This window comes from Salminus brasiliensis, chromosome 25 (assembly GCF_030463535.1).
Source record: "Salminus brasiliensis chromosome 25, fSalBra1.hap2, whole genome shotgun sequence".
NCBI lineage: Eukaryota > Metazoa > Chordata > Actinopteri > Characiformes > Bryconidae > Salminus > Salminus brasiliensis.
This window is the reverse complement of record NC_132902.1, coordinates 4,217,444-4,234,140: the sequence shown is the minus strand read 5'-3', so window position 1 is coordinate 4,234,140 and position 16,697 is coordinate 4,217,444. Positions and strand designations below refer to the sequence as shown.

Here is a 16,697-nt window from a genome sequence, read left to right as displayed (position 1 = left end):
GCAGAGCAGACAGAGCTCCCAGAATCACTGTAGTATGATAATCACTGACCTGAGAGAGAGAGACGCTCAGACCTATAGATTCAGATTCTACACTGATGGAGGTAAACACACTGGACAACCTGGAGTCACTCTGACTGTCACAGGTAGAGCTGCACTCTATTAAATAAATGTAGTTATTTAATTATTAATATTCTGTAAATTATAAGAACAACAAACCTTGTTTAAACTCTTGCAGATCTGAAGGTTACAGTGTCAGACACAGAGAGTGGAGGAAAGAACCTGACCTGCAGCAGCACCTGCACTCTGCCTAAGTACCACACTTACATCTGGTACAAGACGACAGGCAGTGCTGTCACAGTGGTTGGGAACAGCAGCAGTTTAACTTTAACAGCAGGAGAAGTTGGACGTTTCTACTGTAAAGCAGAGAATGCACTTGGATCATACAACTCTTCAGAATGGTCGTTTCCATCATCAGGTGGGTGATTCACTTAATTCATCACTTTCTATTCATTGTTTCCTTTCTATTCTTTTCTGTCAGGCTAGGTTTCAGTCTGCTTGATGAGATGAGCAGCATCTCTTCTTGCTTCCTCCTTCCTCTTTGTATTAATTATTTAATACAAATAATTAAACAGTCTCTATGGTTTGCTCAGTATGGTGAAAGAAGGAAAACGCACTCAGTGAACAGTAGTTCTGTAGACTTCAACACCTTGTAGTTGAGAGACGTCTACAGAGAATGAACAGATTGGTTAGAGCAGGCAGAAAGGCTACATTTTCTTCTCCGAATGCACAACACCACATCCTACCTCGAGGCGGATGAGCTACAACAGCAGAAGACCACATCACATCAGGATCCACTTCTGTCAGCCAAGGACAGAAAGCTGAGGCGCAGTGGCTCAGCACAGACTTACCAACACAAATGTAGCCTGGTCTGATGAATCTGGATTTCTGCTGAGGCTCACAGATGGTAGGATCTGAATTTGGCTCAAACTGCATGAATCCATGGACCCAACCTGCTTTGTGTCAGCAGTCCAGGCTGGTGGAGGCGGTGGTGTATTCGTGTGGGAGATGTTTTCTTGGCGCTCTTTTGGCTTGTTAATACCAATCAATCATTGCTTGAAGGCCACAGCTTATTTGAGTATTGTTGCTGACTATGTGCCTCCATTCATGGCCACCATTTCCCATCTTCTACTCATTGACTACTTCCAGCTTGATGATGCACCATGTCACAAAGCAGAGGTCTCTTACATTTATGTAATCTGCTCATGTCTCTGCACTGATACAGATTACTCAACAGTGATATACGCAGCATCTGGGGTCGCTGTGGTTCTTCTACTGGTTCTGCTTATGGTCTTTCTGTTGAGGTGAGAATCAGAAACCATGTTTCTTGCAGAGTGTCATATAAAGACTACATGGGTTTAATTAACACTGGAGATGTTAATCCAAAGATGGTGATCTTTTTTTTTTGTAAACTCCAACAGAAGACGAGCTACAGCTTCCAGCAGTAAGAGTGAGGAAAACAGAGGAACTGTGAGTCAAAAGATCAATTGCGTGTTCTCTCTTTTTAGACATGTCCACAGATAGACCTTGGAAAGTACTGGGCCCTTTCCCTTTTGCCCTCAGACTTCACTGTTGCTCTCTTTGTGAGTCAGTCTGTGAGGCACGACTGACTATTGGATCAGTTTGAGCTCCACAAGCACCATCACTTTTAGATGCCTCCTTGTGAAGATTTCACCTTAACTTCACTCACTGATTGCTAGCACCTGAATAGTGTAGTGGATCAAAGCATTTCCCAGCATGCTGGAAATCAGGGTTCAGTTCCAGAACCAGGCAGAAAACGCTGTTTTGAGACTCTTCACACTATTTTTGCTTTCCCCTGAAACATGATTACACCGTCTCTCACAATACGACTGTGAGGTTTTGATAAGACAAAGATGTTTGGAGGCATAAAGGTGAGACATTAAATCCAGAGAGCACGGTACCACCTGTTAAGCATGGTGGTGGTAGCATTATGCTCTGCCAGTGAAACTGATACATTGCATAATCTCAAACCATCAACCAGATCTGAGGTGGTTGTTGAATGGATAAAGCAGCCTAACATTACATTTTTGAAAGGGCCTTCCCAAAGTCCTGACCTCAGCACTCTCAAAACTGTGTGGATTTGGACTAAACGTCGGGTGTAATCAAACTCTACCAATTCTGCCTAGAAGAATGGTCAAACGTCTAGCCAGAATTCTCCCAGAAGCTTGTTAATGGGTACCAAAAGCATCTGGTTAAGGGGACATCTATCTAAATATTAGGCGTGCTGTATGCATAATTAAGACCCTCTCTCTCTGTCTTTCTCAGCAAGCTTCTGCTCCTGTGTATGAGACCGTCTCAGACCTGGCCTTGACCTCTGCCCCAACAATGACAGCAGCCTCAGATGATCAGGATGAGGTTCAGTACTCCATTGTTCATTTTAATTGGCCTCACACCCAGGAGGGGCCTCTCTACTCCCCTGTCCAACAGCCAAGCACTCTTAAACGAGAAGAGGAAGTTGAGTACAGCACAGTGAAGCTGGTTAAAACATGAGCTTGTTGGTAAGCAGAAACAATGCGTTTATGAGATCCTGCTGGTGTGGTGATTTTCAGTAAAGAGCACAAAACAAGTTTCTGTGCTAATTGCGCCCCCTATGTCGTAGCCATGACTTATGAAGACATGCAGACAGGAGCTCGTCTTACTACGTTGTGGCCATGACTTAGGATCTCATTCCCATGCCTTACAAAGTCACAGCAACCACTTGAAATATTGTGGGAACAAAATAATTAAATTGTGGCCACAACTTAGTAAGGTATGGAACCAAGATAATTAAAAAGTGACCATGAATTAGTAAACCTTGGAAACAATATCCTAAGTTGTGGCCACAGCTTGATAAGACATGGGAACGAGATCCTAAGTCGACTTGGGATCTTCTCCCATGCCTTTATAAGTTGTGTTATTTGTGTGATTTAATTATCTTGTTTAAATGACTTTGGATCTCATTCCCAAATCGTGGCCACAACTTAGGAACTTGGTCCCACGCCTTACTCATTTTTGACCACGACTTAATGACTCGGTTCTTGTGCCTTATTAAGTCAAAGCCACAAAATTCAGGATCTTGTTCCCACGCCTTACTAAGTCATGGCCAGAACTTATTTATGCGATATGTCATCAGCGGGGCTCCATGAAGAGGGGGGACCTGTGTTGTGTTCTTTTTATCAGTCTTAAAACTTTATCTAAATGCTTTTGATGATCTTAGGGTTGTCCCCTTCATAAGAACACTGCTCTATAGTCTGGTGTTATTGATTTAGAGGATTTCATTACTTGGATCATATACACTATATAGACAACAGTATCGGGACACCTGCTTATTTCTCCTTCATCCATCATTCCAGAAATCACATTTCCACTGCTCCACAGCTCAATGCTGGGCTTTACACCCCTCTAGCCCAAGCCTGGCATTAGGCAGCATGGTGCCAATAGGTTCATGTTTATCTGTAACTATATAGTTTGTATATAAATGAAAATGAAAATATTTTATAACATCTTCCATTCTGTATTTCATCAGCAACTACAAGAACTTTCATTATTTTGTTTTGATTTATGCATCGGCTAGTGATTGGCTTTATTTTAATTAAGTTTATGAAATTTTTTATTGTAGTGTCAATAATAAACATTTTCTGCAACAATTACCTTGTAAATGTTAATCCCACCATCCTGCCCCCTCCCTCAACCCCTGTATCCTAGTCAGTTTTCCACGAATACTGATAACCTGGACATTCCCATACCATGTGTATTAAAGACCAGTGCCAGTGGCTCCATGGGAGCTTAATTTGCAACATGGATCTGGAGCAAGTCCCATTTAATCTCTAATTCCTCTGTGTGTGCTCTGTGATAAAATGTCAAGTGTATATACTGATGACTCAGGGTTTTTGACGCACCCAGAACATTGTCCCATATTGCACGTCCCAGACGAATTCCTGCCCCAATTCTGATAGACCCCTATCCCATGCTTTCATTCCTGCTGTGGGCCTATAGTGCTCAAAGTTGTCTTTGAGCAGTCTGTATCCAGCGTAAGATGGGATGGTCCTTTAAATCTTTACAAGCTGACCTCACTCTGTTGTAGAGACCAGGTCTTGGAAATCACTTGTCCCATTAATATCTCTCAAATGTTGTTAGTAAATAATGATTGTTCCCTATCGGAGACGATTTAACGTTAGCTTACAAACATTAAACTACAACAGTGCCAACAAGGAAGATTCCCCTAATACCTGTTTGCTGTATTAAAGAAACTCATTAAAACTTTAATCTGAATGAACACTCAAAAATCAGTGTACAAAAAACAGATCTGAAAAAATGGTCAGGAAACATGAACATATACCTAGCATATTCTTTATGAAAGTTAGCATAATTACATGGGTGGTTTACAAAAAGTGGAATATACTAGATTCAGTAATGAAACCATGAGATTTTATTTGAGATTTTATACCATGAGTCTTACAGTATCTGTTTATCTTTAGACTTTCTCCTCCTGAGGAACCAACAATGAGAACAGGGGCCAAATTAGATATCATGTTTTAATGCCATAATTACATTACTTACAGGTAAGTCAGTTCACACTTCACATACCACATCCACAGAGCTGCCGTGATGAGTAGCTTCTATGGAGAACCATCTTTATTAGTATCTTTACTAACGAGAACCCGCCTTGTGTATGAGAATCATTCACAAAGAAGTAGACAGAAAAGAATCATTTTGTAATTCTCAAACTGACTGTAGTTCCCTGTAGGGACCACTATGTGACAGCAGAACTTCATGGCAAAGCTGGCAAAAAGACCAGGTATTTGGTCAGACACGGCCCTGGTCTAGTTGATGAAATTAAAGATAGGGATAAGATTTTTTTTTTCTTTCTTTCTTTTTTCTGAGTGATGTGCTGAGCTGTAGCAGCATTGCTATGGTCTAGCATGCGAGCTGCATAAGGCATGTTGGGTTCCAAATGTGCATGATGAGCTATGAGCGGGTTTGTACGTGTTGTCACTGGGACAATAGTTGGGCTTCTTAAATAAGCCCCATCATTGCAATCCCTATTACGTCCCATCTAGACCCCATGTGCCAGTGTCCACCTAGATGGGGCACATGGCAAAAACCTTCTGGTTCCCAGTTGGACTACCCAAACAGGCCCCACATGGGCATGTTATTTGGGAGATGCTCATTAGCAAATAGATCATAATAATAATCTGTTACCTCCTAAAGCACAGGAATACTGGAGAGCATCCTCACTGCTCGCTGAGTTCAGGTACAGCTTATTGTCTCTGCTGGGTTTGTTAGTTACAGGCTGTCCGTTCTTGTTCCAGATGTAAGTGGGGTTGTTGGGCAGAGTGCAGGTGCTGCTACAGGTCAGTGTTACTGTCTGTCCATCTGATGAAGCTGTGTTGGACCTCACTCTCCCCTGGTGTGTGTGTGTGTGTGTGTGTGTGTGTGTGTGTGTGTGTGTGTGTGTGTTCTACTGTGTACCAGTCTTCAGATACAGACATCTCTACCTGTTCACTCTAACAGCTCTGTTCCTATATAGTCACTACATAAGTCAAGAAACTGTGGCTTCTACACTCAAGTAGTGTCTAAATGTTAAACAGAGAGTCACACAACCTATAGCTGAATATAAAGGCCTTTCTATTAGACCTATAACACACTACTTGGGTGTAGAAGCCGTAACTTCATGACTACATAGTGCACTACATAGGGAGCAGAGAGTCATTTGAGATATGGCTCAAGTAACCGGTTCTCTTTATTATTGATCATGTGATTAGCAATAAAAGCTCATAGTAAATAGGAATGATTTCTGTTTCTCCAAAATGATCTGATCTAATTTCCTTTTTTGCTGCTGGAAACTGAAGAGAATTATATACGTACTTTTGGGCTTCAAGGGAAAACTGTTTTTTGACTGAACTGTTCTTTCAAGACTGTTCTATTCTATTGATGAGAGAGAGACTGATGTAGTTTCATTAGAGTTTATTAGATGTTGCTGTTTCCTCCAGAATTAAATGGTTGAGAGGTAAGTAAAGTCATTCAGAGTGGTTTGGTGTGAAATGCTCTGTTCTAGAGAAACTTACAGAGTCAGAACTGTTCACAGTGGAGGTGATGGGAACCAGACGTCTGAAGGGTGGTATGAGTGGTGCCTACAGGAGAAACAGAGCCAAGGACTGCGACAACACAGAGAAGGGATATTGCTGCTGCTGCACGTGTTCCAAGGACCTGGAGCACGCAGACAATGATCCATCCCCGGCCCTGCCTGAGCCTCCAACAGTGTGGGACTCGGGACAGAGCACGCTGGGTCTCAGTGGCAACCATGTCACTCAGTGACACCACCTCCCTTCACCGGACTCCCCAGTGGGTGCAGGACTCTAAGAGGGGGACTGTGGTGAGAGGAAGGTGGGGTTGCTGGGTCGCCTGACCGTTCATGCTGGGTTCTCTACCTCTGATCACAGACAGCTGCTGCTTGTTCAGGAAGGAGCACCCGCAGCATAAAAGCTCAGCTCTCGTCGGCACGGGAGAGAGGACACTCGCTGATGGAGCTTTTAGAGGCATTCCACTCTTCAGACGTCTGGTTCCCATCACCTCCACTGTGAACAGTTCTGACTCTGTAAGTTTCTCTAGAACGGAGCATTTCACACCAAACCACTCTGAATGACTTTACTTACATCTCAACCACTGAATTCTGCAGAAATGATAGAAATGATGGACGTCTCTGTTGATCATCACTGGAGCTGCTGTTCTTCATTCTTCTGCTGGTTTCATCTGTATATTTAAAAAAGGAGACACAAAAACCCTCATTAATAATCAAACTAATTAATAATAAAGTCTTTGATCATCATAAAGTGTATTTTGTATTTGTTTAAAGATCACTTTCTTCTTCTTACCTGCTGTTGGTGATTATGTCCATGATTGATCTTTTGTCCCTTGATGACACAAATTTGTCCACCATCTTCACACAGTCCTCGTGGCTCCCCAGAAATCTCAGGGTGTTTCGAGCATGGAGTCTGTGGAGGAAGAATGATAAAAGGTCATTTTCAGTGCTGGCTGGTGAAGAAAACATGCTGATGGGTTCAGTTCTGACCCAATAGGTGTAAAAACAAGCAACTGCTTACCTCACTTCCTGTGCGGAGTCCAGGGCCAGTTTGCTGACGGCCGTCAGGAACCTGCTGGTGAATTCCTTCTTGCTGGTCAGCACACGAGAAGCCCCCAACTTGTAAGAGAGCTTCTCCAGATGCAGTGCAGTGCATCTTCTCACTGCTGCGTTTCTGTGGCTGGAGAGAGGAGAGTGAACACAGTAAGATACACATCCAGCGTTTACACACAGGTGAACTCTAGACTCACCTTCTAGCAAGATCTTCTCCAAAATGTAGGAAGAGACTCAGCCGTACATCAGTGCTGCCAGTTTGTACTGTGTCTTTAGAATGACCACTGATATTGATCACATGACCACTTCATTTAGTTTACAGTTCAAATCTATTAATGAATATGGAATGTGATGTTTACCTGAATCCACCAGCCAGTAGAGCGTGCAGGACCCGGCCAGGCGAGCAGGTCTGCACCATCGTGCTGAGGGCCACCTCTACGTCCTCTCGGATGAAGTGGCTGACCTCCCCAGCCTTGTGCAGAAGGACACAGGCAGTGCCCTCCACCTCCTTGTCCATCTTCCGCTGCAGATGGGCGTACAGGTGGGACAGGGTGGTCATGGCGGCACGAGACACCATGGAGCGCAGGTTCTTCACCTGAGACAGTGGAGACAAAAGAAGCACGGTGAGCCTCTGTCTCTAACTCAACCACTGACACTTGCTTTAGCATTAATTAGAATAATGTCATTACAGAAGCTGTTGTCCAGAGTGTGTATGAAGTGTGGGTCTTACCTCCTTGATGAGGGCCAAGCAGACATCATGTAGCTCAGGCAGAAGAACCTCGGCATGGTGTTCCGCCAGAGCGCGCAGCACTTTCAACCCCTCCATCTTCCTCTCCCTGTTTCAAAAGCAAGACATTAGAATGAGGTGAACACGTCTGGAAGGTGGTGTTATTACAGTAGGAATGAAAAAGACACTGAACATTTAACAACAGAGGAGCAGCAGTAGATGGAGATCATTGGAAATTCTCTTCAGACACTTTATAGACTCTGATGTTTAGAAGATTCCATCACTAATTTTATCTGGATACTCCAAAGCATTTTAGTTGTATATTCTCAGGTAACTTCAGCTATTCTAACTCTAGTCTGAGCACTACTCTAAAACACATCACTGCTCCATTAGAACTGGATCTTAACTCTTAATGATCAGTGGAAGGTGGGTCTACTCCAGCTCACTAAAGACATACCATTCCTCATCCTGCAGCAGGCTAAATGCCTGGCCGAGTGCCAGCTCAGGCCGGTCATGGGGCTGCTCACTAGTCAGGGCTGGGATCTCCAGCACCTCTCCTCTTCCCTGACTACCTTCAGCAAGGTGTGGAGCAGCACTGTTGTTCACAGGCTCCTTGCTGGTTTCTGCTCCCCTGCTCTGTCTAACCACTTTGGAAGCAGCTGTTTGTCCTGCAGCCTCGTCCTGACCCTCTGTCCTTGTCTCCTGCCTAAGTCCAGTCTCACTCCTACCTAGGCCTACCCACCTGGGAATCTTGCTACCTGTGATTATGTGAACATGGTTAGAACATCTTATCTACTTTCATTTATTTGTATTTATTTTTTATCATTTAAGAACAGGGTTTTGCCATGGTTACATGTTTCTAATATCTAATATGAAGAAATTGTGTTTCTAAGCTATATAGAGTTTGTAGGGAAGTTACATAAGACTCCTAAGATGTCTGTTCTCTAGGTTATAGATTAAAGACTATTTAAGGGACTGGAACTCACCTGGTGCGTCATAGGCCTTGTTCTTTTTTGGAGCCACCATCAGTTTGGTAGCAGCAGGTGGAGAGACTGGTGTGAGAACCAAGGGGCGTGAAAAGAACTCCTCCAGAGTAATGGAGTTCCCACTGGTCTTGTTCTTATCCTTGGTCTCCATGTTCAGCCGCCTCAGCCTGGGAAATCTGCTGGTTTTGGCAGCAGCAGGTGGAGGGACAGGTGTGTGGACCAGGGGGCGTGAAAGGAACTCCTGAAGTGAGAAAGAGTTCCCATAGGCCCTGTTCCCATCCTGAGCCCTAATGTTCAAACCCCTCAGTGTCGAAAACCTGCTGGACTTGGCAGCAGCAGGTGGAGGGACAGGGGTTTGGAGAACAGGAAATTTCAGGTCCTCAGTCTGTTCTTTCACCACCTGTGGGGCTTGAACTCGGACCCTCTGCCTTATCGGAGGCAAACTGCAGGGAGGTGAAGGGTCCATGCGGGACTCCTGAACGCCCACATTTGGGTCGTCCATCATGAGTCTCATTTTCTCCATGTACTCCTGCTGCTTCCTCCTGATGCTCTCTCGAAGGGAGGGGGCAAGAAGAATGGGTCCATCTTCCTCTTCCATCTTCTGTAGATCCTGATGAGACGTCTTCTGAGATGTGCTCTCCTCCACAGTCACACATCTACTGATTACAGTACTGAGAGACCAGCCATTAAATATGGAACGTTACGTGGGCGTGACTCTATTATGACGTCACACACGGGGGCGTGGTCATCTGATAAAGCTGCTGCCTCCACACTATTAGGAGTGAAATATTAGGAGTGTATCATCCAGGGTTGGCTGGAAACACAATGCATGTAACAGTTTTCTGTAATCAGGATAGAAAAAAGTCCAGTTCCAGAGGAAAAAGGCAGTAATCAGATTCCAGCTCCATTCTAAAAACAGTGGGATTACTAACAGAACTACAGTAAACACTCATCACTCTGCTGATTCTCTTGTCTTTCTTCATATCTAGGAGCTAAATTTGGGGCTTAAATGCAGATTTTGCTGAGATTTGATTTCTTTAATGAGAGTTTAGCACTTTCCACAGCGCGCTGTCTCCCTTCAAGCCCCGCCTTATTTTCTTAACCCTCCAATCACTGCTTAGCAACCGTTGTTCTGCAGGACTCCTTCAGCGCTGTTCAGCTCGAGCTCCTGTTTCCGCGGATAGAGTTTGAAGGTGAAGCTCCAGTTCTAGTCATAAGATGTGTCTGGGGGACACAGAGAGCCTGACAGACTGAAGGAGGCTGTTTTCTCCCCGTTTCCAAAAACAACAGCTCATTTGAAAAAGTCAGCTCTGGACTCGTCTGTGGTAAACCTCCCCATGAGCTGAACACACACACCTTAACCAGAGACAGCTGTGTTCACTCAGAGGTGAGTCGTTTGATCTGCTGTTTAGTTGCTAATTTGAGCTGCTTTGACTGAATAAGAAGCTGTGTATGAAAGCACTTGTGGAAAAAGTCGTAGAACCCAGGCGTAGTTTTAGCGGACATGCTAAAAGTTCCTCTTGCTGAAGCGTTCAAATCTTTCTTTACTTGAAATGGATGAGCTGCTTTTACCACGTTGGCTTTGCAGTAACTTTCTGCAGTAGATGAAGTAAATGAGCTCCTCCAGCTGAAGCCCAGTAGAGCAGCAGGGACATCTGATGTCTTCACACATTGCTGCCCCCCAGTGATCAGATCAGGTCATTACATCTGTGATTGGAAGATGTGTTGGTTGATTCTCTGCTTTGGTTTTATTATTGTTCAGATTGTAAAGCATTAATCCATTATTGTAGGCTGTGTTCAATCATCTCTTCATGTTTTAAAGCTCCATCCTCTCCCTGCTGTCACTGCAGTGTTGTAGAAGAGCAGATGCTGCACAGTGGAGGAACCAGGAAGAAATAAGCATTAAAAACTAAACCAAAAGCTGCTTCACAACTTTATTTCTGATGTTCTTTTTGTAAAATACTGTTCAGAGTAATAAATCACACAAGATGAAGCAGAATCACACTTATATCAGTAAATCTAACCAATAACAGTAAATGATAAAAACAGTGCAGAAGAATAAAAATATGAAGCTTTTAAAACAGTTTCTCATTGAATGAAATGAATTAAATGTGCTGAACATAAAACATATGAATGTAAAATAAACTGAATTAAAGATGAGAATGAAGTGTTTCTAACATGTAAATCTGCTTTAGAGCCTCTAAAGTCTGTTAATACTGGACTCTGAATTCCTCTTTTGGGCAGTACCTGTAGAGGACAGGAGGGGGAGCCACTGTTACAGTTATTTGGTCAGTCTGACAGCAGTCTCTGCTCTCCTCCAGTGTGTGAGAATGAGGTTAAACTGCAGCTATATTTGTAGACAATCACTTAAACCGACCATTTCAGCCCTGACCATGACCTCTGAACCCAAAAGGAGAGAAGTGTCAGATGATCAGAAGGACAGGGCTCTCCCAGGCATCTTCATTACCCTCTACATTTAGCCTAAGAACTTCATTAGTCAGTTTGAATATGAAAGGTCAGGCATTCAATATTCAATAATGTACCAATAACAGTTTCTGTGTGGAGATGCTGACCTTGAAGCCCTGCGACCTGAAAAGCCTTAAACTGGGCGTCTTGTGGGGAGTCAATCTACATAAACAAAGATTTGACTCTAGAAATAACTTCATTATGAATAAATGACTCTTAATCTTGGGTACAGCTCATGTAAGAAGTTCCCTCTCCAATCACAAGGCTGATGTGGCTTGTTCTGCTCACACCTTTAACTATAACCTAAACGTTCTCCACCGTTTCACCTCTAAAGCTAAAGCTAACCCAACCACTCAGAACTCCCAGAATTCAGTTCAGAGTCTCTGTTCAGGTTTATCAGCACAGACTGATTTTGGTCTTCTAAAAATCTCCAGTAAAATAAAGGGATTATTGACGGTCAGTCACCTGGTAAAAACTGAGGAGTGTTTATGAACATTGATTAAAAGTCTGGAAGAGCCGAGACTGAACGTCAGTCACGTGACTGATTCTAGAAGAATACACAGCTTTTCAGCTTCAGCTAAACGGTCACTGCAGACACTCTGTGTGTTCGACTGATGTGTTGAACACGGGACTGAGAGTAAAGAAGGGTAAATGTTCTCACTCTAATGACTGATGGTGTGAGAAGCTGCTCTCTCACCTGCTTGACTCTTTGACTTCCTGTTTCAGGACCAGTTACCAAAGATACCAACATTAGTGAGTCAGTGTACAGCTGCATGCAGAACTTTGAGCACCCCTGGTCAGATTACATGATTTTATTGATTTTGAACTGAAAATAAGTTCAGATTCTGTACAGAGACACTTCTGCGCTTTTTAATACACACTTACTGATTATATACTGAACTGATCTCACACCTGACTGACCAGAGCTCCTAAACACAGAGACAGAGAACTGAAGTCCAGATGTACGTCTGATGCTGGACACAGGCGAGGTCAAGCCTGAAATTTCTAACTCCTACTTTAAATGCAATAAGAGAAAAGCTGATTGCACTTGAATGTATTTATATTCTTGAGTGAACAACAGGAAGTGGCTAAAAGAGGAGGTGTGATGACCACATGCACAAACAGGTCTTCAGGGTCTCAGCCTGCTTTGCTCACTAGTAAGATCAGAAGGTACGAGGACAGGGTGAGTAACAGCACACTAATCTGAGATGAACTCAGTTACAGCTGGGAGCTAAAAGAGTGAGTCTGATTGATCATTTATTTTAGTCAGAGTTTGTTCTTTTCTTCTTTATTAGTGAAATTTTCTCTAATCTACTCTCTGAATCTATCGGCTACTGATCAGACCCTCGAGTATCAGCGGTCATGTCTTACCAGATGTCAGGAGGTTTTTCAGCAGCAGTGATCATCATCTTATTAGCAGGTAAACTTTTACATTTTACTGTGTTTATGTGCTTGTGTTTTACTACAGTAACTGTGTGTAGATTAACACACCAGTCTGGTTAAAGGTGCAATAGAATGCATTAGAAAGCAGGAGTATTTGAAGTGGTTCTTTGGTGTGTAAATAGTAAGTATGTGACTTTGGTTGGGGACAGATGTGGTTTTACAAACCTATTCACAATCCTGTGTTTTGGCCTCAGAATAACAAAATCTTTTATGGAGGGCTTGTGAATAATTTGTTAAGCTCTGCTCTGATTGGCTGTTTTTGTCACCATATGGGCTCACACAATAGCCACAGAGCATACCATACACTCTAATACCAGCACAGCTTTGTTTTTAGCACTCCGACAAGAGGATTGTAAATATTTTAGTGTCTGTACATTTCAGACAACCCTCTCGTGCCTCTAGATTGAGAAGCACTGGTTTGTAGCACTGTGGCGTTTTGGGGATGTCTGATATTTGAGTTTTCATTGGTGGAATACATTTTAAATTGTGATTTATTTAAATATGTTAACTAACATAACATAAATATTTAACTAAGTAAGTTGTGAGTCCTGGAGAACAGCATGGGACAGAGGATAGAGTCCTAATTACTGTTGCCAAATGTGTACGTCATCAAATCTGCCCAAACTACAGTTAGAAATGCACCTCGGTCAGACTGCCACAATCTGAGCTGTTGATGTTGGCTGGAGTTGGCTGCTCACCTCTCTGGATGTGTGTGTGCTCACTGCCCCTAGTTCATTAGTGTATATGTGTATGTGTGTTCAGTACCACTACTACAGATGGGTAAAATGCGGAGGACACATTTCGCTGTACATAGTACAGTGACAAATATGTGCACCTTTACCTTTACCTTTTTTACTTTTTAAAAAATGTGATCTTTCCAAATATTCAACAGAAATGCACCAATCATCCAGGAATGCACATTATGGGTGTTTGTATTCTAACCCATGTCGAGCTCCACATCCACTATTTTACACTGTTCTGTTGCTCTGTGGTTATCACATGATCATACCACCACCCAGCTTCACACATTACTGTGTGGTCACTCTGCCAGTCAGAGCACAAGAGTTTCCCCCCTCATATCTGAATGTGTGTGTGTGTGTGTGTGTGTGTGTGTGTGTGTGTGTGTGTGTGTGTGTGTGTTGCAGGAGTTGATGCTCAGCACAGTGTAACTCTCCCCTCTCAGAGTCTCTGTGCTGTTACTGGATCTACAGTAAAAATCTCCTGCAAATATACAACACCTGATTCCTCCAGTGTCAGAGAGAGAGAGTGGATCCACAGCTCTGATGGAGAAGAACGAGTCCTGAGCTCCACTGAAAGAGGAGTGTCTGTAAGAACAGAGCAGAATGAGTGTGAGCTGACAGTGAGGGATGTGAGAGTGAGACACTCTGGAGTTTATAACTTTAGATTTAGAACATCAAGCAGTGACTGGATATCAGCCTCATCTGGAGTTCAGCTCACTGTTACAGGTACACACACACGCACAGAGTCTCTGTGTTTACACATTACATGTGATTTAAAAAAAATGTTTAGATATAATTTGTGTATGTATGTGTGTGTGCGTATGTGTAGATTTGCAGGTGAAGGTGGATCCTCAGACTGTAGGACAGAGGCAGGTGAAACTGACCTGTAGCTCCTCCTGCAGCCTCGGTACAAACCTGTACTACTACTGGTTCAGGAACGGACAGCACCGGACTTCTGGATATGATGCCTCCATTGTGCTCGACTCCACCAGACCATCTGGTGAGGGCAGCTACTATTGTAAGGTGTACATCAGCAGTCAGTGGAAACGGTCTGCTGCAGTGTGTAAGTTTCAGTAAAAACTATGATGATCTATAATCTAGTTATTATTTTCCTTCATGTTCTGTCAGTGATCTGCAAAGTAAAGAAAGAGCTTTTAAACCATTTCACCCATTTCACTACTATGGGTGTATGAACAGATTTTTGGAGGGGACCCTCACTTTCTTTAAAAATGTATTTTGCCCAAACACTTATTTACCCAAACAATAAAACCATATAAAAGATGAAAAAACAGAAAACATAAATGTGATCATGATCAGCAGCCTCTGGAGCTACAGGCACATGTTCTGCTAGAGCTACTGCTTCTGTAACAGTGTTTGAATTACAGGGAAGTGAAGAAGACATTATTTATAACAGTACACAGTCTTATGCAAAAGTTTGGACACACGTTTGGCTAATTAACACATTTTGTCTTTATTTATTTTATTGAAAAGTAGTAAACACAACCTCTGTAGCTTGGCTAACTGGGTAGTTCCTAAACAGAGCTATTACAGACAACAGTGCTGCCCAGAAAGAGAGTGAATACAAAACACTACACTGTAACAACTGCACCTGTATCATAACTGCACTAACAAATACATGAACATAAAGAACTACTGGATCTAAAAATGTTCTCTTTATTTAAATAGTGTAATTACACTCAGTACTGTACACACAGTATTCATCTACTGTACCCAACAACAGTAACATCAGTGAACTGTGCTCCTGCTGCATAAGCTGTCCTCAGACACTACCTCAGCCACTACCCTAAATGATAAAATATATACATAACACTTTATCAAGACTTTTACATTTCCCAGATCAGTTAGTGAAGTTTGGAGTAAACCATAACATTTCTGACTGTAGTTTATCCTTTACTGTATTAATAAACAAATCTTTATAATGGAATCTAAACTAATGGAGTCACTTCACAGCAGACAGACAGACAACCCTACACAGAGTGTAGTGCTCATCACTGGTATCATTTATTGTGTGTGTGTGTATGTTCCAGGTGTGCTGGGTAAACAGTGCTGGGGTGTGACTTACACTGCTAAACGTGTGTGCGCTCTGAAAGGATCATCAGTTGATCTCTCCTGCTCTTATAAATACCCTGGAGGACACACAGTGACTAAATCAGTGTGGTTCATTAAAGAGCAGAGTGGTGCTGAACCTGTGGATCTGAGAGAGGATGAGGAGTATCAGGGCCGAGTGCAGAACAGACAGAGCTCCCAGAATGACTGTAGCATGATAATCACTGACCTGAGAGAGGGAGACGCTCAAACCTACAGATTCAGATTCTACACTGATGATCCAGGAGGCAAATATACTGGCAGACCTGGAGTCAGTCTGTCTGTCACAGGTAGAGCTACACTCTATTAAATAAGTTTAGTTTATTATAAGAATATTCTGTAAATGAATAGAACACCAGACCTTGTTTAAACTCTCCTGCAGATCTGAAGATTACAGTGTCAAACACAGAGAGTAGAGGAAAAAAGCTGACCTGTAGCAGCACCTGCACTCTGCCTGACCACCCCACTTACATCTGGTACAAGAACGGACAGCCTTTATCTAACAGGTACAACAGATGGCTATATGTGCATGACAATACTGTGGATGCAGGCAGCTACTCCTGCGCTGTAAGAGGATATGAGAAGCTCCGCTCTCCTGCTGTCTGTAAGAACCTCACTGTAAACTTCTCCCTCCTTCTGTCTGATTACAGTAAACTCATATTCAGTGATATCCAGTAGATATGAGACGCTGATGTTTTAGCATGTCTGTTAGAATTCAGTTTGTACTGGAGGTGGTTTGGTGTTTGGGGTTTGTTTATGATTGTAAATCTGATTGATTTATAATTTCCTTTTGTTTCTTTCAGGTGTTTTAAACCAGAGCAGCTGCTGGAGTGTCTCTTACTCCACCCAGACTATCTGCACTCTGATTGGCTTATCAGTGGACATCCACGGATACTACACCTTCCCTCGTCAGCAGCCTGACCCCCAGCCTGCCTGGTACATCAGACTCCACACACAGGACAGAGAGCTGAGTCCTGCAGATGGCCGAGTGGAGTTTTTCAGTGAGAGAGCGAATATGATCACACTGAGACTGAACC

At 43.0% G+C, this 16,697-nt stretch overlaps 2 protein-coding genes across 2 annotated transcripts in view; both read left to right on the top strand.

The window, feature by feature from the left end:
• Positions 1–34: 34 nt before the first annotated feature.
• Positions 35–2,568, top strand: LOC140547751 (uncharacterized). The gene is made up of 5 exons (XM_072670887.1): positions 35–143; positions 236–475; positions 1,283–1,361; positions 1,479–1,527; positions 2,344–2,568. The coding sequence occupies exons 1-5, from the start codon at positions 35–37 to the stop codon at positions 2,566–2,568; spliced, it is 702 nt and encodes a 233-aa protein (XP_072526988.1).
• Positions 2,569–12,733: 10,165 nt separating this feature from the next.
• Positions 12,734–16,697, top strand: part of LOC140547750 (sialoadhesin-like) — a 51,013-nt gene continuing 47,049 nt past the window's right edge. The window contains exons 1-5 of the mRNA XM_072670886.1: positions 12,734–12,791; positions 14,384–14,554; positions 15,603–15,950; positions 16,043–16,058; positions 16,480–16,492. Of these exons, the coding sequence (XP_072526987.1) occupies positions 12,734–12,791; positions 14,384–14,554; positions 15,603–15,950; positions 16,043–16,058; positions 16,480–16,492 (606 nt within the window). The remainder of the gene's footprint in view (positions 12,792–14,383; positions 14,555–15,602; positions 15,951–16,042; positions 16,059–16,479; positions 16,493–16,697) is intronic.